At 34.4% G+C, this 24859-nt stretch overlaps 3 protein-coding genes and 1 pseudogene across 3 annotated transcripts; all 4 read right to left on the bottom strand.

Moving 5' to 3' along the window:
• Positions 1–128: 128 nt before the first annotated feature.
• Positions 129–2428, bottom strand: LOC102616635 (probable purine permease 10; annotated as a pseudogene).
• An 8156-nt stretch (positions 2429–10584) lies between these two features.
• On the bottom strand, positions 10585–12382 carry LOC102627212 (probable purine permease 10). Its single transcript, XM_006467453.4, has 2 exons — positions 12052–12382; positions 10585–11908 (listed from the first exon to the last, which is right to left on the bottom strand). Exons 1-2 carry the CDS (start codon positions 12092–12094, stop codon positions 10764–10766), a joined length of 1188 nt encoding a protein of 395 aa, XP_006467516.1. The 5' UTR covers positions 12095–12382; the 3' UTR covers positions 10585–10763.
• Positions 12383–13680: 1298 nt separating this feature from the next.
• LOC102627495 (purine permease 21) lies at positions 13681–15750 on the bottom strand. The gene is made up of 2 exons (XM_006467454.4): positions 15505–15750; positions 13681–15058 (listed from the first exon to the last, which is right to left on the bottom strand). The coding sequence occupies exons 1-2, from the start codon at positions 15536–15538 to the stop codon at positions 13911–13913; spliced, it is 1182 nt and encodes a 393-aa protein (XP_006467517.1). The 5' UTR covers positions 15539–15750; the 3' UTR covers positions 13681–13910.
• Positions 15751–16227: 477 nt separating this feature from the next.
• On the bottom strand, positions 16228–22870 carry LOC102627793 (protein REDUCED WALL ACETYLATION 3). Its single transcript, XM_006467455.4, has 17 exons — positions 22320–22870; positions 22127–22178; positions 21559–21650; positions 21067–21204; positions 20919–20975; positions 20761–20833; positions 19989–20147; positions 19210–19359; positions 18848–19103; positions 18439–18554; positions 18237–18323; positions 18031–18119; positions 17841–17903; positions 17654–17710; positions 17153–17249; positions 16894–17052; positions 16228–16698 (listed from the first exon to the last, which is right to left on the bottom strand). The coding sequence occupies exons 2-17, from the start codon at positions 22157–22159 to the stop codon at positions 16693–16695; spliced, it is 1632 nt and encodes a 543-aa protein (XP_006467518.1). The 5' UTR covers positions 22160–22178; positions 22320–22870; the 3' UTR covers positions 16228–16692.
• Between the last annotated feature and the right edge of the window lie 1989 nt (positions 22871–24859).

Genomic DNA, 24859 nt, shown 5'->3' with positions numbered 1-24859 from the left:
CTATCCCCATCAATTAGGGGAGCCTTTGTGACTACACTAACCTTTTTGCCACCGCGCTTGGTATTCAAAATTTCCAGATAATATTTATATGAAACAGAGCCTTGCAGGCCATTACCATGGTAACGACATTTATCCCTTCATTATGTCATGAGAGAAGATCATTACTAGGTTTAGAACAATGTGCCCAAAGGCCAAAACACTGCAAGTGCTTCTCTTTTTAAAAGCTTTTCGCAGGAGAGCTTTGACTAGGGCCTTCTATTCTAATGAAAATGCATTATGTGACAACCAATATTTGAAGGAGATGAGAAATTCAAAGCCTTTGTGAATTGGTGCCCAATTACGCTGCTTGAAAGAGCTTCTAAAGATTTCATGGATAGGAAGATGGCCATGTTTAACATTCAACTGATTAGCTAATAACAGTGAAGGCAAACTTTTTATTTTGTTATCTTTGTTTCCGGGTTCAGCTTTCCAACAACTGGAGATGCTATGGATTGCAGCATAAAAGTTCGCCTTCACAATTATATCATTTTACTTAATATATAGCTTATAAAGCCTCTCAGGTTGATTTACGCCCATTTCAGAACCTTTCTTATTTCTCTATTGATTCACAGGAGAAGAGGCTTGGGAAAATTCAAAGATTTGTTTGGACATTATCACTCTTGGAGTTGCGGTCGTCCAGATAGTGCTGGTAGACATATGAAAGGAAGCCCCATATAGCCAACACCATGGCAATCACTTTCAAGCCATGCATTTTGTCGTGGAAAAAGACCACAGCTAGGACTGGAACAATAGGCAAACCCGCGATCCCTACGGCATTAGAGAAGAGGGAAGACGTCTCAAAAATCAGTCCTGTTGAGCCAATAGCATACAGCTGCCAACATATAGCTCTCCAAACCAGAGTCATGATTTAAGAAACTTTCCCTAGTTTATACTCTTCCATTTCTCTCTTTAAATTCACCCACTCTCTGCTAACAAACAGTCCCACTAGAATAGCACAACTTGCAGCAAAATATGGATACAATACCATATCCAAGATAGCTGCAAAGGCTTCCCTATTTACAACCCATGTGAAGGCGAGTTGCGTAAGGGAAAGCAACAATCCATACCCTGCTGATGCACCAACAGTATGAATCCAATTGCATACTTTCGTTTTGATACTCCTGTTGAGTTTTCGGAGTCATTTTGGAAAACAAGGAGGGTGGAGGAGATGGTGAGAAGGACTAAACAATTGACTATGTACGGAGTGAACTTTTGTTTATTGAGAAAGTAGGAGAATAAAGAATTGAAGGCCAGTTGGGATGCAGTGATGAGGGAAAATGTTGAAACTGGAAGATAGAGGAGGCCAACTGAATAGAGAAAGCCGTTTGCTGCTAGGAGTATGCCAACAGAGACGTAGACTGAGGGTGCGTTTAGGATTGAGGTGCTATAACTGTGGAAAAAAAAAAACTGTAGATATGAAATAATAATTAGTAATATATAGTAAATGTAAATTTTAAATAATAATTTTGATAAAATTATTAAAGATATAATAAAATTTTCATTATATAAGTGAAAAAATATATCAACATAGCTTTTAAGCCACAGTAGTTAGTGTTTAACAAACACTTTAGTGCTGTAACTTTTAAACTACAGTTGTCCAACCTCAATTACAAATGTACCCTGAGACTAGGATAAAGAAAAAAAGACGCTTTGTGTGGACAAATACGATTTCAGTGTTTTTACATTTTCTTCTTGGTGGATTAATGCAGTAGGAAAGAAGGAGAATTGGGAAGCCTCCAAATTGCGCAAGTGTTGACAACCATTTGCTATTTCCACCTTTGTCATAGTACTGTCTTCCCAGGAGAATAGCTGCTGCCTGGCAACAGAGAACAAATGATGCAAGGATGCCTATCCGGATCCACCTCAAATGGTTTCTTGATCGATTTAGTGTTAGTTGGTTGGCCACATCACATTGCATTGGTAAGGTTGCTTCTTTATCTCCTCCAACTGTCAAGTGCACACAGCAGTCAGCACAGGTAAATATATTAGTTGCAGGTGCAGGAGATAGAATAAGCTAGAGATGACAAGTAAACCAGCTCAAATGACAAGTAAACCAGCTCAAGCCTTAATCACATCACATATATCAACTAAACATGAATCTTTTACTAAAGAGACTTTAATTAATCTCGGTAAACATACAGAAACTTGACTTATCAATGACTTGGAGTTGCACTTCTTCAACTTCTCCCATATGAAATTCAAAGGAAGGTAGGCAGTCTCTGAAGAAGATTTTAAACCAAGAATGGAAATTGTTAAGTTAATATATAACGAATTTGGACCTTCTGCTGATACCTCTTTAATTACAATATCCTATACAACATATACGTTCCTACATAATTTTCCAACCGCACCACACACTTTTTTTTTTATTACATGAGACTATTGTTCAAGTAGGGGTGGACATTTGGTTCGATTCAATCTGAACCAAATCAAACCGAACCGTCATAAAAACTAAATGGTTCAAAAAATCTGAACCATTTCATTTTTTATTTAGTTCGGTTCAAAACCGATCCAAATTACCAAACTAAATGGTTCAAGAAAAAATTAAAATTAAAAGTAAAAAATGGTTCAGAATTTATTCTTTTTAATTTTTGTTTGTTAATTAATACATGTGATTATATATGTCATAGCATACATTTTATTTTATTTTATTGTTCATGCTTTGCTAATGGCTTGCTTTGACTTTGAGAGATAATGTAAGGATTGTGAATGTGAATTTTTTTTTTTTTTTGGAATATTGGTTACGCACTAGATACTGCAGTACACATATATTTACAACTGCTATTATAGCAAACATTACACTGATATTTACAATCAGATGGATATAACTGTGATTTATGCATTACATTAAATTTTATATGGTACATGCCCAGACAGATAACCCTCACAGAGGAGGTGTGTCCCTACTCCACTCGCATTCGTAAAGGAGAAGAGTTTTTAATAAATGTTTAGCCTCCACAATGCTTTTGTGGGGGCCTGAACCGCTGCCCTCACGCTTGTGAGGGCAGCAGCCCAACCACCAGGGCAAAGGCGAATGTGGAAGTTAAAAGATGAAAAAGTGGTGATTGGGAGAGTACTCATTGGCAATGAAAGTTTAACGTTTATTTTCTAATGTATAGTCGATTTCTAGATTATTGTTGAACTATATTATGTTAATTTATTGTTATTAGATTTTATTATGTTGTCATGACCCAACCTATACCTGGTAATATACTGTCTGCTTTGGGCCTTAACAAGGCCCGCACAGGTTTGTTTCTGGGGTGCCCATACACCCCAAAGCAGACAATATCTTGTCAGGTCTAGGTTGGGTCATGACATTATGGTATCAGAGCGGCTCTGCGTGTCCTCTTGAGCAATGGTAGGGCAAACCTCAGCGAGGACGCTGAGTCCCCAAGGGGGAGTGTATGTAACACCCTACGCGAATCCTACATCGTCAAAGCACGGGAGAGATGTTGGGTTTATAAGGGGTGATCCACACATTAATTGGCAAGACGCGTTTTAGGGTGTATGAGTGCCCCAGGAACAAAACCGTGCAGGCCTTGTTAAGGCCCAAAGCGGACAATATCTTGCCAGGTCTAGGTTGGGTCATGATATTACACCCTAGGCGAATCCCACATCGGCAAAGCACGGGAGAAATGCTGGGTTTATAAGGGGTGATCCACACCTTAATTGACAAGATGCGTTTTGGGGTGTATGGGCGCCCCAGAAACAAAACCGTGCGGGCCTTGTTAAGGCCCAAAGCGGACAATATCTTGCTAGGTCTAGGTTGGGTCATGACATATGTTGATTATTATTTATGGATTTCTAGATTATTTTTAGAATTTATTATGTTAATTTACTATTGTTAGATTTTACATGTTGTTTGTTAATTTATAGACTCAAGATTATTGTTGTATTAATAATGTATTATTATTATATTAATTTTTATTGAATAATGAATATATAAGATAAAATCAAACCAAACCAAACTGAATCGAACTAAATTATAGTATCAAACTGAACTGAATAAAATTAATTTGGTTTGGTTCGGTTCGGTTCTATAATTTGGTGTGTATTTGGTTCATAAATTCATGAACCATTTGGTTTTAGTTTGGTTCGGTTCTAGGGCTGAACCAAACCGAACTAAACTAAATAGTGCCCACCCCTAGTTCATGATACAACATATTACATAATTTTATACTAGTTTACGTCAACTTTTATATAGTACAATGTAGATTTAATCATTGAATATTAATATTCAAGAAACTTTGAATATTAATATTCAAGAAACTTTAACTTTCATTTAAGAGATAATGAAAAAAAATTAAATTAAATCTCCACAATATTTTTGGGGAGTTCGAACCACTTCCTTCACACCGCACTCCAACATTTTAGAAATCCTTATCTATAATTAGAGGTGGCAAAAATATCCGTTCGGTCCGAACCCGAACAGCACTCAAGCGTTTTGGGTCAGGTATGAAGCTGGGCCGGTTTTAAGCATCACTTGATAAACTCGAAACTCAAATTTTATTAAAAAATATTATAAAATATATATTATTTTAAATATTTATATTTATTTGATTTATTTATTACATATATATATAAAATTTTAAATACTTAAAATTCATATTTTAATGTTAAATTTTATTAAAAATATATAAAATTCGAATACCTAAATTAAAGCCTGACACAACTTAACTCGGACATTTATAGATTCGGGTTAGGTCCCGTCATTGCGATACTCGACCCAGCTTGGGATTTTGCCAACCCTTTCTATAATGACTTATATTTCTTTTGTACCGTCATTATCACTGTTAGATGCACGAAGCCTAATTATGACCCTGACACTAAAGCACTTGCGGATTGACCTTGGCATTTTACTGTATATATTAAGTAGACGTAACTCTCAGTCTCTCACATTAATGGTGAGTGGACCGACCACCATGAATGTGTGTGTATGATTTTCTTATTTTACTTTAATTTTAATTTATTGTTTTTATTTTAAAGTCGTCCATTTATTTTGTGTGCATCTAGTTGTTTCCATTTATCATAATTATAGGAAGAATATTTTTATTTTAATTTTTCCTACTGTTAATATTGAGCATTGTTATTTTATGCGCCTCTAGTTGTATCCAATTATCATAGAAAATATATCATAAAAAATTATCATCGAAAATGACAGTTAATTCTATTATTTCATTCTTACGCTCCCTTCTTAATTAAATTACTCCAAAGAGAATTTTAAAACACAGAATTAAGTCATTTTCTATTATTAATTTATAACCCCTTTTTTTTATATAATGCTCAGACGTGAAAATAAATAAAGTTATAACCTCATGATTTCTTTTTTGTCAAATTATAACTCCACGATTTCTTAAATGTGCTATTATGGTGAATGAAAAGTTTTTAGTACTCTTTAAATATTACTTCTTAATTATTCATTATTTATCATGCATGTATACAAATTATTATGATTAATTAAAATTATACATAATAAATAATGAATAGAAAAAAAAAATAATACTTTAGGATTACCCAAAATTTTTGGTCATCATGACCACTGACTAACTCTCTCTGGGCTTCATGGTTGGAAACGGATCCGGTGCTCAGCACAAGCTCAGCTGAGCACCGGATCCTGGTCCTTCATGGTTAGCTTTACGGACTTGCTTGGTCAGCTTTTATTTTGTGCCGACGGTAGTTGACAGTCCGGCGACTGTTGTTTGACAAAATTACAAAAGCAAATGATGGTGTCTCAATCATTTTTATTTATTTTTTAACAAAAATTCGAAGTGAGCCGAACCGCGCGACGTGTGCAAGTTTTTCTCGTGAAGAGTTTGTTTTGGTTAGTCATTACACACGTGTCACGGAGAAAAGTCATTGACACTGATCTTGGTTTTGATTATATATATATATATAATGGCTATAGAAAAGCCAATTCCTTTCTTGTTTATTAAATTTTTCTCATCCATATATACATTAAAGCTTGGGAAACTTGTTCAGGCTTATGCTGGTACAGAAACGAAACAGCTGGTACAGAAACGGAACAGAGATCCATATAGCTAATACCATTGAAATCACTTTCAAGCTCATGGAAAAAGACCACTGCTACTGCTAGGACTGTAACAACAGGCAAGCTCAGTGCGCACGTATATGGCATTGGAGAAAAGTGAAGCCGCCTCAAAAATCAATCCTGTTGAGCCATTATTTAAACAGCTGCCAACATATTGCTGACCAAACCAAATTCATGACATAAGAAGATACTTTCCCATGTTGACACTCTTCCATCTCTCTCTGCTACCAAAAAGTCCCACCACAGACGAAAAACGAACATATTACCATATCCAAGGCAGCTGTAAACGTTTCCCTCTTTATAACATCCATACCCGGCTGATGCGCCAACGGTACATTGCATACGAATCCAATTGCATATTTTTAGTTGTATTTTCAGAGCCGCTTTGGAAAACGAGGAGGGTGGTCGAGATGGCGAGAGGGACTAGTGAGTTGATTATGTATGGAGTAAACATCTGCTTATTGAAGAAGAATGTGAAGAAAGAATTGGAGGTCGATTGAGATGCACAGACGATGGAAAATGTTGAAACTGGAAGACAGATGAGCCCAATTGAATAGAGAAAGCAATCTGCTGCTCTGATTATGCCTAGGCTAAGATAAGGTTTGGTGGCTTTATTGTTTTGGTCTTTAGTTGGTCAAATACAATTTCCGATTCTGCATTGGGATTTTTGCTTCTTTGTGAAACTTCATGCAGTAGTAGAAAGGCAAGAGAATTGGGAAGCCTGCAAGTTGCATTACTGTTGCTAGCCATTCGCTATTTCCTCCTTCCCAATAGAGCAGCCGCTGCGTGGCCTGACAGAACAAAGAATGCGTGAATGGCTATTCGGATCCGCACCCAATATAGTTTCTTGATCCATTTAGTACTGCTGGTTGATATTGATTGGTCGGACTGCATTGTTCTATTAAGTTTGTTCTCCTTCATCTCTTTCAACCGGCAAGAATGCAGATAAAAATATAAGTACTATAGATTATAGAATAATCTATTACTTTTTTTTTATTATTACATGAGACTATTGCTTAAGAATACAACTTGTATTACATGAGATTACAACTGATATTTACAAATCAGACTATTATTGGAACTAGTTTACATCGAGGACGCCTAGATTTTTTACCTTCTCTAATATTCGAGGGACGTCTATTCTACTCACATTTCAAAAAAGAAAAGATTGTTTTCACTCAAATTTACTCTCACAATACGTTATGGGGGTTCGAACTCATGACCTCACAACCTCTAGGCTTTTAGCCTAACAGAATAATCTATTACTTAAATTAGAAAATTTGATATCTAAATCATTTGCAAGTATGTAACCTTTCAACTTATTAATCCGCAAGTTATCCGGTCCTGCTCTGTTTTTGAAGGTGCTATTTTTCGGCTAATGCCAGTGGTACTGCTAGGCAAATAAGTACGTGGATATATATGAATGCATAAAAATCGACAATGATCAAGAATTTTGTTATGAAGAATAAATTAAAGCAAACAATAACAAAAACTCATGACTAACCAATGACTTGGAGTTGCAGTTCTTCAAATTCTCCCGTATGGTTAGTCTCTCAGAAAGAAGATATTAAGCCAAAAGGGGAGACAAGAAACAGAGAAAAAATTTATTCAAGAATTAATGGGCTTTGTGAGTTGTGAACCATATGTGGCTCTGACAATATTATATCCGGTTTGCAAAAAAAAAAACTTCGTGGAACGACCTTTATTTAACTTCATCAAATCAATTATATATTTTGGGCCTGGCTATATTGGAGCTGCTCCACGATAGAGTACTGTTGATAATTATACGATCATAAACATAAAAATAAAATCTGAACTTAGTGTCAGGGGTGAGCAAATTTGGGTTCAGAACAACCCGATCCGATTATGGGTTAATCATATTGGAAAAAATATAACTCAAACATGTGATCCAATTCGATCCAATCAGATCCAAACAAATTCGGATCGAATCGAAAATTTACGCTTGTTTTTGCTTTGATTTTTTCATATTTTCGGATTAGATCGGGTTTGATTTTTTCAGATTGACCCGATCTGAGATCGAGTTAGAGCCTTCATCTGAATCTAATCCGAACCCAAATTTTTCGGATCTGATCGGGTCGGGATGGGTTATTTGTCCACCCTTACTTAATGTTATGATCTGACAATCATCATCAGTGCTCTACTGTGGAGCAACTCCATCATATCCATTGCCATATATTTTCATTCATACCTAAATCTAAATATAAATTAAATAATATCCACATGTGTTCTTACATGTAGGACGGCCTAGATCAACTTTTATTTCGTATAGTCTCTGCCCCCTAATTATATAGTATTACCATCTATTTGCCGAAAGTATTAGATTTAACGTTAATACTGGACAGCACTAATGGAGTGTTGTTGAATGAATAATCTAATCTCAACAAGGATGAATATGTTAAAACAGCACATTTGCATGTCTTTATCAAGCAAATTGTGGATTTCGATTCGTAAAAAATCAATGTAACGTCCATGTTCTGATGAAATCATGATGGAGTGTTTTTTTCATTTATGTTTTTGTACAGACGCGTAGGTGTCGACCTCAGTTAGTTGAAATCAATAATGACTGTATTGTGTCACATGTGGTAATTTTTTTATTAAATCGGATGGATGGATAGAATAGAATAAGATGCAATGTGGAACGCGGATATCGGTTTGCAATATAATTCGTCGTGCGATTTTTTCAATATAGATACATGTGATAGAATTAGTGATTCTTTTAACAATGAATTGATCATCTAGAGCTACTATATATTATTGCTACATAAATTTAAGTACAATCTCTTGTTCCTCCATATACTTAAACACATATAGCAAGAGGATTTTTGACGTTTTTCCATGCATAATGTTGGTAGTTTAACTGAATCACATCAATGAGTTTACGGAACGTGTGAAGTTATTTTACAATGTTTTTTGGAAATTACCGAAAGCACTACCAAGCGCAAAACGTGTCCATCTTAATTCCTTTCTTTAAAATTCACAGACGAAACAATTCATAACACATTAATAGTATTTATTAATTTTATTCCCATTTTTTAATCTTCTTTAAATTTTTCTTGCTATAATCTCATGTTTGAATATGAATACTACTTAATGATAGTTAAAAATGAAAAACTTCGCTATGCGTCCGTTTTAAATTGAAGTTGGACATCTATATCTTTAAAACTACAGTACTAAAATGTTTAGTAAACACTAATTACTGTACTTTGGAAGCTAAATTAACTTGATTTTACACTTATATAATAAAAAAATTATTATATATTTACTAATTTTATTAAAATTATTATTTAAAAATTATATTTATTATATACTATTAATGTTTATTTTATACTTACAATTTTTTTTTTTTTCAAAACAACTATAACATTAATACCAAATAGGGGCTATAACTACTCAAATAAAATGAAATGCATCCTAGACAATATGGTTCTATGACTCAGAAAAATCTTAGGAGAAGGGAATTCTGTCATGGAAGAGAATAAGGTATAAGATGGGAAAGTGAAAGATTGGAAACGGAAGACAAGATTGCAAAACTCAACTAATGCTGGAGAGAGAAATTGATAGATTTATTGTTAATTATTGATAATCCATGTCATCATCCCCATTTAATCTCCACTGTATAGAGATGTAAAGGTTGAAAAGTTGTATAATTTTGTGCAAAATTAAGTGGCCCATCCATTAGATAAGAAGAAGACAAATGAGAGAATAAGGTTGTACTTATCCATTGCTAATAGGATTGAGCTTGAGCTAAAATAAGAAGGAATTAGAATGGATTGAAATGAGAGTGTAAACTGGAAATTAAAATAAGTTATTTACTTGAATTATAGGAATTAAAATTGAAATGAACTCTATTTTTATTGATGTGTTTATTTAAGAATTGAAATAGATTATTTTAAATCACTAAAATATCCTTAGTTAATTATTATTATTTATTTTAATAATTGTGATTATTATCATTTAAATAAATACTTCTAACATAATAATAATAATTTTAGCATTATTATTATTATTATTCTAATGATAATTATTAATAACAACAACAATCATAAGAGTGAAATTATGAAAGACAACAAATAAACACCATCAATTATTCTCATTTTTTACTTTGATTTCCCAATTTCACAAGCAAAGACAACACAAGAGGGAAGATATAATTAACCGAATGAATAATTCAATTTGCTAATTAACAGCTAGCTGCTGGAAGGAAGAATGCATGCCGAGTGGAACATATAGAGGATGATACAAATATGACAACGGAGGGTGGCCTTTCGTAATGGAGATTGTTTGAGTTTGGATTTCCGGGTGCCGATTTCAGTCAGAAAAAAAGGGGAAAGAGAATTGCAAGCCTAGCCAGCAGGTTGAACAAATATTCTTGCAATCAATTTTTCATGGTTGACATATGCAATCCATTTTCACAAGATTTCTCATACAACAACAAAAAATGATTCTGTATTTCCAAACAATAGACGCGGTGGATATAATAAATTCATACTACGTATTTTAATTTTCAACACCAAATTAAAGGGCGGTCTGCTTGACTTGATATCCAGGTTCTTTCAACACCGTAATTAAAGCTAAAAATTCCACTTCTCTTGTTTGTTTATCAGAGCAATGATATAACACACTTTTCACATTCATCTACTAATTAATTAATTAATTAACTTCCAGTAGAAGGAGCTTGGAGAGGTTGTTTGGCTTCTCCATTATTACTCTTGGACTTGCAGTAGTCGTCAAGATAGTTCTGGTATAAAAACGAGAAGAAGCCCCATATAGCCAGCACCATGGCAATCACTTTCAAGCCATGCATTTTGTCGCGGAAAAAGACGACTGCTAGGACTGGAACAACAGGCAAACCCACAACACTTATGGCATTGGAGAACAGAGAAGACGTCTCAGAAATCAATCCTACTGATCCAATAGAAAATATCTGCCAACATATAGCTGTCCAGACTAAATTCATGACATAAGATACTTTCCCAAGTTGATACGCTTCCATTTCTCTGTTTAAACCCATCCATTCTCTGCTAACAAAAAGTCCCACCAGAATCGCACAGCTCGCTACAAAAGCCGTATAGATTATCATATCCAAGACAGCTCTAAACGTTTCCCTCTTTATAACCTTGGTGAAGGCTAGTTGCGTGAGGGAAAGCTGAAATCCATACCCAGCTGATGCGCCAACAGTGCATATGAATCCGATTGCATATTTCTGTTTAGACAGTACTCCTTTTTTATTTTCAGAATCGTTTTGGAAAACGAGGAGGGCGGAGGAGATGGTGAGAAGGACCAGTGAATTGATTATGTATGGAGTGAACGTCTGTTTGTTGAAGAAGAATGAGAAGAAAGAATTAAAGGCCAATTGGGATGCACAGATGATTGAATACGTTGAAACTGGAAGATAGCGGAGCCCAATTGAGTAAAGAAAGCAGTCTGCTGCTGTGATTATGCCAAGGCCGACATAGACTGAAGCTAAGATAAAGAAAGAATTTGGTGGCTTTATCTTTATCTTCCTCTGGAGTTGGACAAATGGTGTAGAAATATTAATGCAGCAGTAGTAAGGAAGGAGAATTGGGAAGCCTGCAAGTTGCACAAGTGTTGCTAGCCAATTGCTGTTCCCACCTTTGTCATAGTACTGCCTTCCCAAGAGAGTAGCTGCTGCCTGACCACAGATAACAAATAATGCGTAGATGCCTAGCCGGATCCACCTCCAATAGTTTCTTGATCGATTATCAGTTGTTGGTTGATCGGTGAGGGTCAGATTATTGCGGTTATTCACTGCTAACTTTGCTTCCTTTTCTTCTTCAACTGTCAAGAAAACACAAAAGTTCTTAGCAACAGGAGATAGAAAAAGGAAAAGCTGGAGATGACAACTGAACGAAAATAACTACTTAATTAAAGAGACTTCAAGCAATAATTAACCCTCGAAAACATACAGAAACTTGACTTACCTTTGGCCCTGATTTGGAGTTGTACTTCTTGAATTTCTCCCATATGTGGTAAGTGATATGTAAGTCAATGGAAGGCTGATCTGAATAAGTTTTTAAGCCAAGAAGAGGACAAGAGAGAGTTTCTATTCAAAGAATGGAAGAACTGTAACATACAACGCTCTCTGATATATTCATATCCAGTTGCGTCTACAGAAAAGTTGGATCTATTTTTATTTGATTTCAGCAAATGAAACACATGGCTCTTATGGAAAATTGCCAATACATAAACCAGCCACGCCACAAATATTTTCTTCAGTTCAGACTGATCTTAATCTGGAATAGAATCCACGTGTATCTGTATTATTGTCAACCGCCTCTGCGGGGTTCAACTTTGGCGATCACCTTGTCTCTTGTCTCCATCGATATTTATTTTGTAGCACGCTGCTCAAGTTGTCTTACCTAGATTCGGGTCACTCGATCCAGTAATAAATTAAGAATATTATATACACGTATTTGTCAGTATTAATGCAACCAACTAACAAATTAATGAACTCAAAAAAAAAAAACCTAACAAATTACCAAGTGGATACTTTTACAACTAATTCAGAACTTATTTGAATGAGTGGCTGAAATGGGACTGATATGTCAAGTAAGAGTTGCGGTACGCAAATATATGAGTTAGCAAAATGATACTCATCCCACCAACGAACCTCACTTGAATCTATCTAGTCAAATTTTGTTTATATCATTTTTTTTTTAGGTGGGGTTGACTAAAGAGAGGTGTATCATTGCTCAATAAGTTTTCAGTTAGATAAAATTATAAATAACATAGTCACTTCTGGTTGACATTTCTTGTCTAATTTATTATATGAATGATTCAAGTCTCCCCATATAATTGTAGGAATAAAAATTTCTATTTGTTTACATTAATTTTTTTTTTTTTAAAGTAGAGTTCATTGGTGAGACGTATATCATTAGTTAATAAATTATGAGTTAGATATGACCATAAATAGAGCAGTTATTTATTAATCTTATGGTTGATACTTCTTATCTTATCTACAAAATGAAAGATTCCAGCCTCCCATAGAATTATAGGAATCTCCTAATTTAAGAATGAGTTTGTTTCTCCATCTTTAAAGGAAATTTTTGGGTTGGGTTTCAAAAGAATTTCACCGTCCAATGATATGTCGTGACATTTAATTACAAAAGAAATGACATTGTCATTATACGGCCGGCACTCATGACCACTCCACATGTTCACCTGCTTGCCTTATGCCTCTGGCAGCCTGAGCCTAAAGCCCATATCTAGAGGGTTTAATTAAGCCCACTTTAAGTGGGGAAAAGGGTCCTGAGTTTAATGGTATCATTAAATCGTATTTCGCGACTTGTATATTCTAAGACTCTGATATTGTCATTGTAGTGCCCAAACTCTTGGTTCGCCCCATCCTCCAATGGCTTAAAAGGTTTATCTTACTTACTAAGACTCGAATCCTAAATCTCGAAGTCTATGTAGGTGTGGATTATACACTAAACCACAGAGCGATCCATGTATCTTTGGTCGTCAATTCTTCGGGTCTGGAATATCGGTAATGCTTCGTCAATTAATGCTGGATCTAGCATTTGGTTAAATAAATAATAATAGAATAAATGGAAACTGAAATTGCAACTTTGATTAGACCAATGAGGCAACAAATTCAGTGAAATTAATTGATTTTGCATATACACATCGACATCTGATTTATTTCATGAACTAGAAATTATAATGCAAGAACAGATAGAACTCCTCTTATTTAGCTCCATCACGAATGTGTTGCTTACTCAACAAAAGCCCAAATCCTGTCTGGCAGATGTTAATTACGTACATTTAATTTCTAGATGATTTATAGAAGATCTTGTTCTGGTTCATGCATTCTTGGAGTTGTTGAAGCTTCTGGAGCTTCAATGGCAGTTCCATCCTTAGTCTTGGACTTAAAGTCATCCAAATAATGATGATAGAAATAAGAAAGAAAGCCCCAAATAGCCAACACCATGGCAATCACTTTCAATCCGCTCATTTTTTCATGGAAAATGATCACAGCCAGAACTGGAACAAAAGGCAGCCCTAAGGTACTTATCACATTAGAGAAGAGTGAAGACACATCAAAAATCAACCCTGTTGCACCAATTGAGAAAACCTGCCAGCCAATAGCTGTCCAAATCAATGTCATTAGATAGGATACTTTTCCCAATTTAAACTCCTCCATTTCTCCACTTAAGCCTTCCCATTCTCCACTTGCAAAAAGCCCCACTAGAATAATACAAGTTGAGACCAAGGATGGATAAATTATCATGTCCAAAACCACCGTAAATGTTTCCTTTTTGAAAACCCTTTCGAAGAAAAGCTGCGTTAAGGAAAGTATTAATCCATACCCAGCTGATCCGCCGACGGTGCAAATGAACCCGATTGCATATTTGCCTTTGGAAGCATCACTTGATTCGGTGGACTCATCATTATTAAAGGCGAGAAGGATTGAGGAGATGGTGAGAAGGACTAAGGAATTGATGATATAAGGATCGAACTTTAGTGAGTTGAGGAAGAAGGAGAATAAAGCATTGAATGCCAATTGGGTGGCGCAAATGAGAGAATAAGTGGAGACTGGGAGATACAAGTACCCAAATGAATACATCAAGCTGATTGCCGCTTGAAGTATGCCAAGTGAAACGTAGACTGATATAATAGTTAAAAATGATGGGGGTCTTTCATGGAGGTTACTATTGTACGAGGTTGGAATATTTTCGGGTGCCGAGATGAGATACAAGGGAAGCAGAATTGGGAAGCCTGCAGGTTGAACGAGTCCCGCCATCCATTTGCTCTTTCCTCCTTCGGCATAGTATAGTCTTCCGAGAAGAGTGGCCACTGACTGCCCACCAAGGAGAAACAGAATATAAAAGCAAATTCGGATCCACCACTTCCAATTCTGTTGGGAAGGGGATGTTGAATTGCCGATGACATTTCCAGCAATCGAGCTTTCATCTTTTGCTTCTTGGTCTGATATCAAGAATTAAATAACAATCAATGATTCCATTTTACGGTAACTAGCTAACAGTAGCTAAAAAGTCGTAGCAACTGAATTCTCAATCCTAAACCCACTCTTCTTAATAATGTCAATTAGATTCAAAACATTCAAATAAAAAAATTAAAAAAATATTTCGCATCCCCAACAGAGAGAAAATTAATCCTAAATGTGTAACATAAATTCCTTGAAAAGATCATGTTCACGTGCATGTGCAAAGTAATCCAAAATAGCTCTAGACTGTGATAAAACTAAATTGTCAACTTTGTTACAAGAAAATACTGAATAAAGCATGAAAATAAAATTTTGGAAAAAAAATTGGTTAAAATTGCGTTCAAAAGCCATTTGTTTGAAATTATATATGTTCCCATAAATCTACATGACACAGATAAAAGGAGAAGAAAAAAGGGTGTCACGTTACATAGCATGAGCTGCGCTTGTTGAGCTTCTCTCATGGCAAAGGTGAAGCTAGCGGTTACAGAAACGATCAAAGCTGAGAGTAGAAAGAGAGTGGAGAATTTTATTCGTTAGCGATGAAGAATTTAATCCTGGCGTCTTTAGTTGATTTTGAGAGGCCCCCTCCCACAAGGCCTTTTTGTTTTTTCATTCTGTCTTCATATGGAATTGATTCCATTCTGCTACCTTGGTTGCAAATTACATCCAACCATGAACCACCCCTTTTGTTTTACATTTACATCTTACAAAACTCAACCAACGAGTGAAGTGACCACAAAGTTTATTTTCTCTTTCCTCTTCGGAATAGATACGTATTGAGGGATATCCAAACACGCATTCCAAGAATATTGTTTTGTTTTGTTTTGGGTAGATGAGTTTTTTATGCGTTGAGGAAAAGAATTGCTCATTTTTGGACTATCAGAAGATTTAATTTAGTTCCCGCTTCCTACATCCAAAATTCACATCGATACTAAAATCACAAATCTACAATATATGCATATGTAGACTAATTGAAATCCTCCATCCCCTTACTTAAATGCCGAGCGATCCCTTATAATTGGATTGCAGGTTCACCCTCTGCATTGCTATGCCCTAACCACCTCACCTCAGTCTGACTTTTTTTTTTTTTTAACTTCTTTTTTTATCTGAAGAACAAACTGCGGGCATTACTTCATTTTACAGGTTCGGGTAACAAGAAATTTGTAAGGCTATTATTGATAAGAAATTTGTATTGACATATATAGGTTTCTGTTGCTCAAGGCGTGTAACAGGACGAGTTCACAATAAACAATTTCTTTCGTATTGGGTCTCGTTTTCTTTTGATGCCAACAACAAAATCTATGCCTCATGAACCTACATTTTCTTTGATGATTGACCCAAAAAAATGAAAAAAAAAAATTGATATATATAGCAATTCACAAATATTACAGAAAAAATGAAATTTCTACTCTCCCTCGTTGCCTGCCCCTACCATTTGCAACATAATTTGTCTTTGCCATCGCAATGGAGGGGATCTTTCCTCAAAATTGCAGAAACAATTGCTTCATTACCTGCAAACAACAATATCGACGTCCCCTTATTTCACTCCACCTACAATTGATTTTGTATGTCCAAGAGAAAACTGCTACACAACTTTCATTTCCGCCTCAATTTGTCAGGCCTGTAACAATAATTTGCAACACAAGTTATACATGCAGGTTAAAAGAGAATTGTAAGGTACTCTTACAGCTCCAAATAATACAGCAAAACTCAGCACAGGACATGACATAACTCGTTATAATTTTAGAGCAAACAAAGCCATATGATAACTGTTCCAAAAATTCTCTCCCTGCTTAGGCGCTTTTGAAAAGCTTACCGGTGAATGAGGGATCTGAAGAAGAATGAGTGAGACGCAATACAAGCATAAGGAAATGGCAACTGCAGCAAGAAAATTACATAGCAGCCGCCGGTTGTCTTTTGTAGGTACGAAAACCGACTTGAGTGTACTGGTTAATTCAAAAAGTCGATGAGATATCTGTAGAAGCAAGTCAAGATATCAGGATCATGCAAAGAAAACAAGATTAGTTAAAACTCTCTGCTCACGTAATTTTAAAATTCACGAAATATTTACTTACCAAGACATAAATGGCAGTTGTAAGCATGAAGTTGAGCATTGGATATTCTGGGATTAATGAAAGAAGCCATTTAGGTTGTCCATTCGAGGTGTTTGATCTGCACATATGTAGAATAAGTTACAGTGCATTTATTCTAGTTGACAGTGAAGTCTTTGATTTCTGGGAGACTTCAAGAGTAAGCTCAAATGATGTTATATTTCATGTTTATTTAGGCTCCCCCCCCCCCCCCAACAAAAAATGATGTACTAGAAAGAAATTAGGCCTAACACTTGCTAGCTTACTTGAATATTAGACCCAAGAAATGAAACATCAAATATGATCTTTTATTTTAATTACTTCGAAAACAAATATGCAGTGTTCCACCTCAGCTGAGAGAGTGATATCAAGGTAACAAACTGAAAAAGCTGGTGGAAATTTATATATATATATATCATACCAGTCAATTCAAAACAAGCACAGTAAGGGCAAGAAATACGAGGACAAAACAGTTAGTCCACAAACCTCAACCAGATATGGAACTGTGAAATGTATGTTTCCAAAGTTATCTTGCCAAGCCACCTAGCATTACAAGGTTTAGCCATTCCACAGCACAAAAATATGGTTAGACAAAACAGGTAAGGATGCAAAATAAAATAATTTAAGCTTAACCAAAGTCAGATAATTTAGTTAAAATGGTTAAAGAACATACGCAAAGAGAGTCAAAGAGACACTCCGAAGCTGCTGAGTAAAATTTCGCAAACAGATGTACACACTGGAATCACAACAAAGCTGAGTTAAAACTTAACCAAAATCCTTAGGAATATCTACAAGCCATCATGTATAAACTACCTGATAAGTGCTTCACCAAAGAGAAAAAATAAAAAATAAAAAGTACATACGTGATAGGAATCCATGATGTATATGGATGGTACTTGTTGTATGTAACTTTGTCCAGTTTGTAGATGCATTCATACCACAAATAACCAACCTAAATTAAAAATAAACCATATAAGAAAAATCCTGAAATTAGAAAGGTGATAAAAGATAATCAATCATATTTAAGCAGACAACAATTCGACTGTGACCACAAAGGCATGCAACTCACAAATAAAGCAACTGTCACGATGCCTGCTTTTATTGAAAGTTTTCTCTTGGGTTCAGATTCCTCCAATTTCTCCATCCATTTCTCAGCCTGACATGTTAAAACATTTTAAAAATTTAGTAGTTTGTTGCCAGACACTAAAAAATGAATAAATAAATAAATAAATACACCAAAAATCCAAGATCACCAAAGATTAAGAAGTTACAGTGGGATGATAATAGGCATATATCATTCCGATGATCCATATATAGCGATCAAGCCCAGATCTAAAATGCCACTCATGCAGTCTAGGGAGATCTGGTTTTGCAGGATCAGTATATCCTGCCAATGGAAAAACTATAATGTTGAGCACCTTCCAAGAAATCCAAGTCAACTTGAACTTATTCAATGTATTCAACTTGAATTAAGCACAATCAGTTTAAGTTCTTTTGGGAAAAAGGTAAAACTATCAACAAGAAAATTCGTTAAAACTTCATATAGAAGGTATGCAGAAAAGTGACAAAGGCCATAAAACACAATCAAAATTGGGCATAAAACCGAAACTGCAGAGTATAAATTGAGTTCTCTCTGATTCTGCTAGATAAGTGTTTAGGGATATCTGCAAGGATACCAACCTAATATGAATGTTAAAGGACTCCAAAAGATGTCAAAAACTCCAGGAATTTCCCAAATCAAGATGACCACAAGGAAACATGCAAGAATCTTCACAATCATCACCGATCCTATCTCATTGTATTTGTTAAAAATGCCGACAGCTCCATAAACCATTATGGTGAAAAGCGTGTGCATTGGGCAGATATAGTACAGCATATAGTCATTGTTGAGAACAATACAGCAAAATGCCACAAAGAAATTCAGCCGCCACATCATCTGCATCAAATTATAAGGATGTAAAAGCATGTGAGACCAAAAAAAAAAAAAAAAGTCATGATTATTACAGTGAAATGTAGCAATAGCCTAGAATAAATATAATCACCTGAGCAAAGCGTGGAAGGCTAAAATCCTTTCTGATGTAATAGTAGGAAAAGTTTCCAAACCCAGTCATCCAAACATATGCAGCAATAAAGATACGTATTGCATTGTATATCTCAGTTGCAGCAAAGTAATGGTACATTAAAAATAGGACCTGCCACAATACAAAATCACCAGTAAAACAATTTAAAGTCCTCATGCACGTTGAATATATCATTTAGTTGATAAATGAAGCAAAGCTGTAAGAACAAGCCCTTTTTCGAAAACCAACTAAGATATGGTAATGTACTCTATTCTTTCAACATATAACCATCATACATATCATAATTAATTCCATCTCGTGGTTTGGCAATTTCTTGATATGATTTTCTCAAAATTACAGTGCAGTTACTGAAAAAAAAAAGAAAATATTGTCTTCAGCTTGAATAAGATGAAGAGCATCAAGAGATAATGCTTGTTGTACACAGATGAAAACATAAATGCAAGATAAATATATCAAGAAGAATAACAGAATGCAAATTAAAATCCAATTTCCATAATTCAAAGTAAATGCAGAACAAAAAGCGGCTGCAAAGCATACAATTATTTTTATTCAAAAAAAAATTATTAATTAAACACATACAAACTACACGAGACTCGAACCCAAACCTAAGTCCTGGGAAGGCTGCCCACTAATCAGTGGAGCTAAGCCTTGGTCTAAAAAATATTTTTATTCTTTTCACTCAAGATTATGCTAAAGGAATATTTCTTTATTAGTTAAAAGTTCTGTCAAGAAATACTTGCCTGCATCCATCCTTTCCACTCCTCAGTCTGATGTCGATTAAGGTATTGTATGGTCTTTCCAGAGAATGGAGACTTGTCATTATGTTTCTTCAAAGAAGTCATAGCTGAAACTATGACAAGAAGAAGGTAGAGAAAGAGGAAAAGATCGCGATTGTAGTTCTGTTGAAGAAAAGGCACATTAAGGAGGAGAAACAAATATATAAAATTTACAATATAGACATCTAGCTCATTGTCATTATCAGGCAAATGTGAACTATGATTCCAACAACCATCAAGTTATTCTAAAGAAGCACCATATTTATAATTTGCTCTTGTACTGCATTTCAGGTAAAAGCTACGGCTGCATAAAACTTAAGCAACCTATACCATCAAAAGACAAAATATAAAAAATTACAGGGTATACACTAACAGCTCATAGGATATCCATCAAGAACAATTAAAAGGTTAAAAGATTTGCAGCTTCAAACAACTTCATAAGGGCATTAGCTTAAACCGAGGAACAAAACTAGCAATGCCAATTTAGATTCCCCAACTTCCTCCCTTTCTCCCTCATAGAAAAAAATAAGATGGCTGGATTTCAGCAATATGTTGATATGCACATGACATAGATAGTTGAAAAGAAGTAAGACAAAAAACTCTAGAGTGACAGAGGAAATGTTTCAAAGTCAAGGAACCACTTGCAAAATTTACTTGAGTATAGCATTTGAGTGCGAATCAATCAGAAACAAAATCATGAAAGAAACAAATTAAATAAATAACAGGACAAAAGTACCTTAGTAGAATCACCAAGTAAATTTGTACGGTCACATATGTAGAAATAAAACAAAATTGCCCCGAACTCAGCCCTACATGATATACATGAAGTTTATATACGTATAGCAAAAGGAGTAACCAGCAACCTATTCCCCTCAACAAAATAATATGTCTTACATTGCTCTCAGAGTTGCACGATTTTCTAGCAAGAAAGCATCATCCATAGTCATAAACCTAGAAGAAGAATAGGTGAAGGTAAGAAAGACTTTTTAATACAAGAATCACATGAAGGTCCATGACCATTTTGCATATCACAGGAAGTGACCTAATCAGGTTTGTTTTGATGGATGAACTGAGAAGCCTCGCAGAAGCTGATCTTGAAAGGCCTCCTTCTAATAAAACAGCACGGTCATCTTCCTTGATGGTCTCCTTTTCCAATTCAACTAGATTGGTGTCTGAATGGCTGCAACCAGGGAATTCATTCAGTACTAGAAAATGTTTATGTTGACCACTTGATAGTCTAGATTCTACCTTCCCTTTATTCTCCAAACATACCAGTCAACTCATTGTATCAGTGACTTAGATTTTCGTCCAGGCACACATATCACAAGATCTCAAAGTATTATTTTCGATTTTCAAAAAAAAAAAAAAAACGAGAGGAAAATTTTCCCTTAGTCTACACCTGTGACAACAATATTTTTCATCCAAAAAGAAACCTATTTTGCAACATCAATTCACCATGTAGACACATAAAAGTGGATTACCTGACAAAACCAAGGTTAACAAACTACTTCAATCCATTTGGTAAGGAACTTACACTTTCGTATGAGAAGAAACTTTCTTGTATTCTAAAAACTCTGAATATATCCATGCAACGAATACTGGGATAATTCCGAGTAGAAAAGACACCTGAGATGTGCAGCAAAAGACTCCATTACATACGTCAGGCAAAGTTTATTCAGAACACCAAAAATGAAGACACCAATAACAATCCAAATGAAACAAAATATGCAGAAACAGCAGCAGAAACTGATTGCCATCAGCTTCAGAACTTCTATTAAAACTAGACATTAGCATTTTTCTCTCTCCTTTTCTTTTTTATTTGTAATGTGTACAGTCTCATTTTGCTAGTGTGCTCAAATTGCTCTCACTCACAGATTCCGCTAATCACCAAGCATTATCAATTTAAAAATGAAGCAAAATCTGCAGAATTATCAGAAGTTGTTGCATCTAAAAGATCTAAAGCTAACAACCACATTTTACTGAAATGAAAAAAGAAAAACAAAAGTTAATCAAACACAACACAAGAAACAATAAGATTAGGAAGAAACTAATTATAATTAGCAGGAATCGAATAATGCTGAGGAACTGAAACGGCACCGCACCTGTCCAGGCGTGATTGGCCGGAAAACCACCATTGTGATAGGATCCGGAAAACTGAAAAACAAAAAACAATAAAAACAATGCATGTAGAAAATAACGACGAAATATAAAACAAGAAAACGAAAATTAAACTCTAAATTTCGAAATTTAGATCGATAAGCTAAAATAAAATAAAAAAGAAATGAAATGAAGTACCAGAGCAGAAGAAGAAGAAGGAAGCAGAGGCGTATGGGAGAGTGATCTCTATGACATGCTTATATAAATAAAAGTTCTGATAGAATTTAATAAACCTAGGCTAGGCTTGCGTAATATAAAGCTAAGAAGCAGAGATCCGAAGTGAACAAGGGACGATGAGTTTGCTTCAAGAAGAGAGAAAATGTTCGACGACGCGTCGTTTTCACTCCTCTTTCTCAAACGGTCGATGGATTGGTGGTGGTCGGGTTGTTGCTGTTGGCTTTGGTTTTTGGTTGCTCTTTAGCTTTCGTTTTGACACACACTATTTTTTACTACAAACATTGAATTTAATAAAATGAACCATCATTATTATTATTTATTGTGTGCATTATTATTTATTATTTATTACTAAACAAGCCAATGCACTGCCTTTTTTCTCTCCGAATGATAATAACTTTTTAAATAGCTGCTGATTTTTAATAATTTTTTTGAAGCCTGATTACTGGACTTTCATAACAAAGAGACGCTTTGATATTAATTATGAGCTCCAATTTTATAACAGATTTCTGACAGAAGGTGACAATGTTGAGCACGTGAAAAGAAATTGGGGAAGATCTAAAACCTCAGATCACCACCCCACGAATCATTGACTCTGACTGATGACTTTTGATCAGAAACACGACTAATGTTGTGGATAAACAAGCAATTTAAAACCGCACAAACTCTTATCGTAACCGTTGGTTTTGATTACTTTATTGAACGATATGAACTGTACTTATTAATGCAGAGGGGAGTCTTGAAGATAAAACATAATTAATTAAGAGACAAGTAAAGATTAAGTAAATCACCCAATCGCATATTTTAACACTTTCGGACATAAATCAATGGACACGTCTCACAACTCTCTCTCTCTCTCTCTCTTTTCCCCTCTTTGGCTTTTATTTTGGTAACTCAATAAAAGAGTTATACGGTTTGCTTAAGGAACCTTGACAGATAAACAGACATACCATACAAAAGCAATTTAATTCAAATTTTGTAGTAACCATTAACTCTGTGCATTTATATTAATTCAAAAATCTTAGTGTGTATATCGTTTATTTTTGGTGATATAAACAAGGTAGGTTGTTATTACTTCATCGGTAAAAGCTCGTTTAGTCTATATATTTTAATATTACTGTCCATTTAATTCTTATATTTTTAAAAGTATCTTAAAATATCCCTATTGTTAAATATTGATACCCCTGGCCATACTTTTTATTTATTTTCACTTACTTTTACAATATTATTCTCTTACAATAATTTTTTAAGACATTAATAAAAAGAAAAAAAATTAATTTATCAATTTAACCCCAAAAATAAAATAAAAACAAAAAGAATATATATCAATTTTTGTGGAAGCTCATATATGTCCAAAAAATAACATTATTAGAAAAATTAAATGTACCATTTTTTTAGGCATAAAAAATTAATATATTAACTCCTCAATAAGGTATTCCACAAAAAATCATATATATATATTCTTTTTGTTTCTAATTTTATTTTTTGGGATCAAATTCATTATTTAATTTTTTTTCTTTTTGTTAATGTCTAAAAAAAATAGACATTATTGCAAGAGGATAATATTGTAAAAACAAGCTAAAATGAAGAAAAAAGTAATGGCATGGATGTCAATAATTCAATAGCATAGATATTTTGAGGTATTTTAAAAAAATATAAGAACTAAACGGACACTAACATCAAAATATAGGAACTAAACAAGCTTTTACCTTTACTTTGTTCATAATCAAGTAATTAAAGTTAAGGCAATGAGTGCAAAAACAATGTGAATTGGGCTATTCTTCCTCTAAACTTTACTTTGAACACTCATCTTAAAATAAAAATTTTTATTATCTAATTACCATTTAATGAAATTACTTAAATAGACATAATTAAGAAAATGAACAACCTTTTTTCCCCCTTAAGGTGTTCAGCACCGATTTTAAATTATTGCATTTTAGATCACACACGATGTGGCTTGCAATGACATCTCCCAATTCAATGTTTGGTTAAAGCTCTATCAATCTCCTGCGTAAATAGCAAGTTATATAATTAATCTTCTTTCGCTAATCAAGAGCTATATTACACAAAATGAAGAAGATTTTATTTTTCTTCCCACGTGTGGTTTGCCAGACAACAAAATTGACGAGAATCAAAACTAAGAAATTGATCTTTAAAAATATAAATATACGTTTTTTATTTAGTTATCTGTCTGCACCTGTTATAAATACTTATTATAATTGTTGTTCTTGTTATTATTGTTATATATCTATAACACATATTAAAAGATCAATCCAAAATGTATAAATAGGCACGTCTTGAAAGAATTTTGATTAAAGTTGGCGTTGAAATCATTTTATTTATAGTAAATAATTAATTAATTAAAGTAGACGACATGCATGATTCAAATTTAGGCAATATTGGAAATATTAGAGTGTTCAGAGTAAAAATTCAATTCTTTAACTTTAAGTTTGAAAATGGGTGTTTTGAGAAAATGAACATTGTGAGTAATTTTTTTAGTGCAA

The sequence above is a fragment of the Citrus sinensis genome, chromosome 2, assembly GCF_022201045.2.
Source record: "Citrus sinensis cultivar Valencia sweet orange chromosome 2, DVS_A1.0, whole genome shotgun sequence".
In the NCBI taxonomy this organism is placed as follows: domain Eukaryota; kingdom Viridiplantae; phylum Streptophyta; class Magnoliopsida; order Sapindales; family Rutaceae; genus Citrus; species Citrus sinensis.
The sequence above is the reverse complement of the archived record's forward strand: the minus strand, read 5'-3'. Positions and strand labels throughout refer to the sequence as shown.

What these genes read in the sequence shown, in the direction of transcription:
- LOC102627212 (XM_006467453.4), bottom strand. Translation starts at nt 12,094, where the DNA reads ATGGGAGAAATTCAAGAAGTACAACTCCAAATCAGGGCCAAAG. An exon ending in ACTCCAAATCAGGGCCAAAG is followed by an intron (nt 11,909 to 12,051) that starts GTAAGTCAAGTT and finishes TTTTCTTGACAG; the next exon opens with TTGAAGAAGAAAAGGAAGCA.
- LOC102627495 (XM_006467454.4), bottom strand. Translation starts at nt 15,538, where the DNA reads ATGAGAGAAGCTCAACAAGCGCAGCTCATGCTAT. An exon ending in ACAAGCGCAGCTCATGCTAT is followed by an intron (nt 15,059 to 15,504) that starts GTAACGTGACAC and finishes TCTTGATATCAG; the next exon opens with ACCAAGAAGCAAAAGATGAA.
- LOC102627793 (XM_006467455.4), bottom strand. Translation starts at nt 22,159, where the DNA reads ATGGTGGTTTTCCGGCCAATCACGCCTGGACAG. An exon ending in TACTTGGTGATTCTACTAAG is followed by an intron (nt 20,148 to 20,760) that starts GTACTTTTGTCC and finishes TTTCTTCAACAG; the next exon opens with AACTACAATCGCGATCTTTT. An exon ending in CAGTTCCATATCTGGTTGAG is followed by an intron (nt 17,250 to 17,653) that starts GTTTGTGGACTA and finishes ACATATGTGCAG; the next exon opens with ATCAAACACCTCGAATGGAC.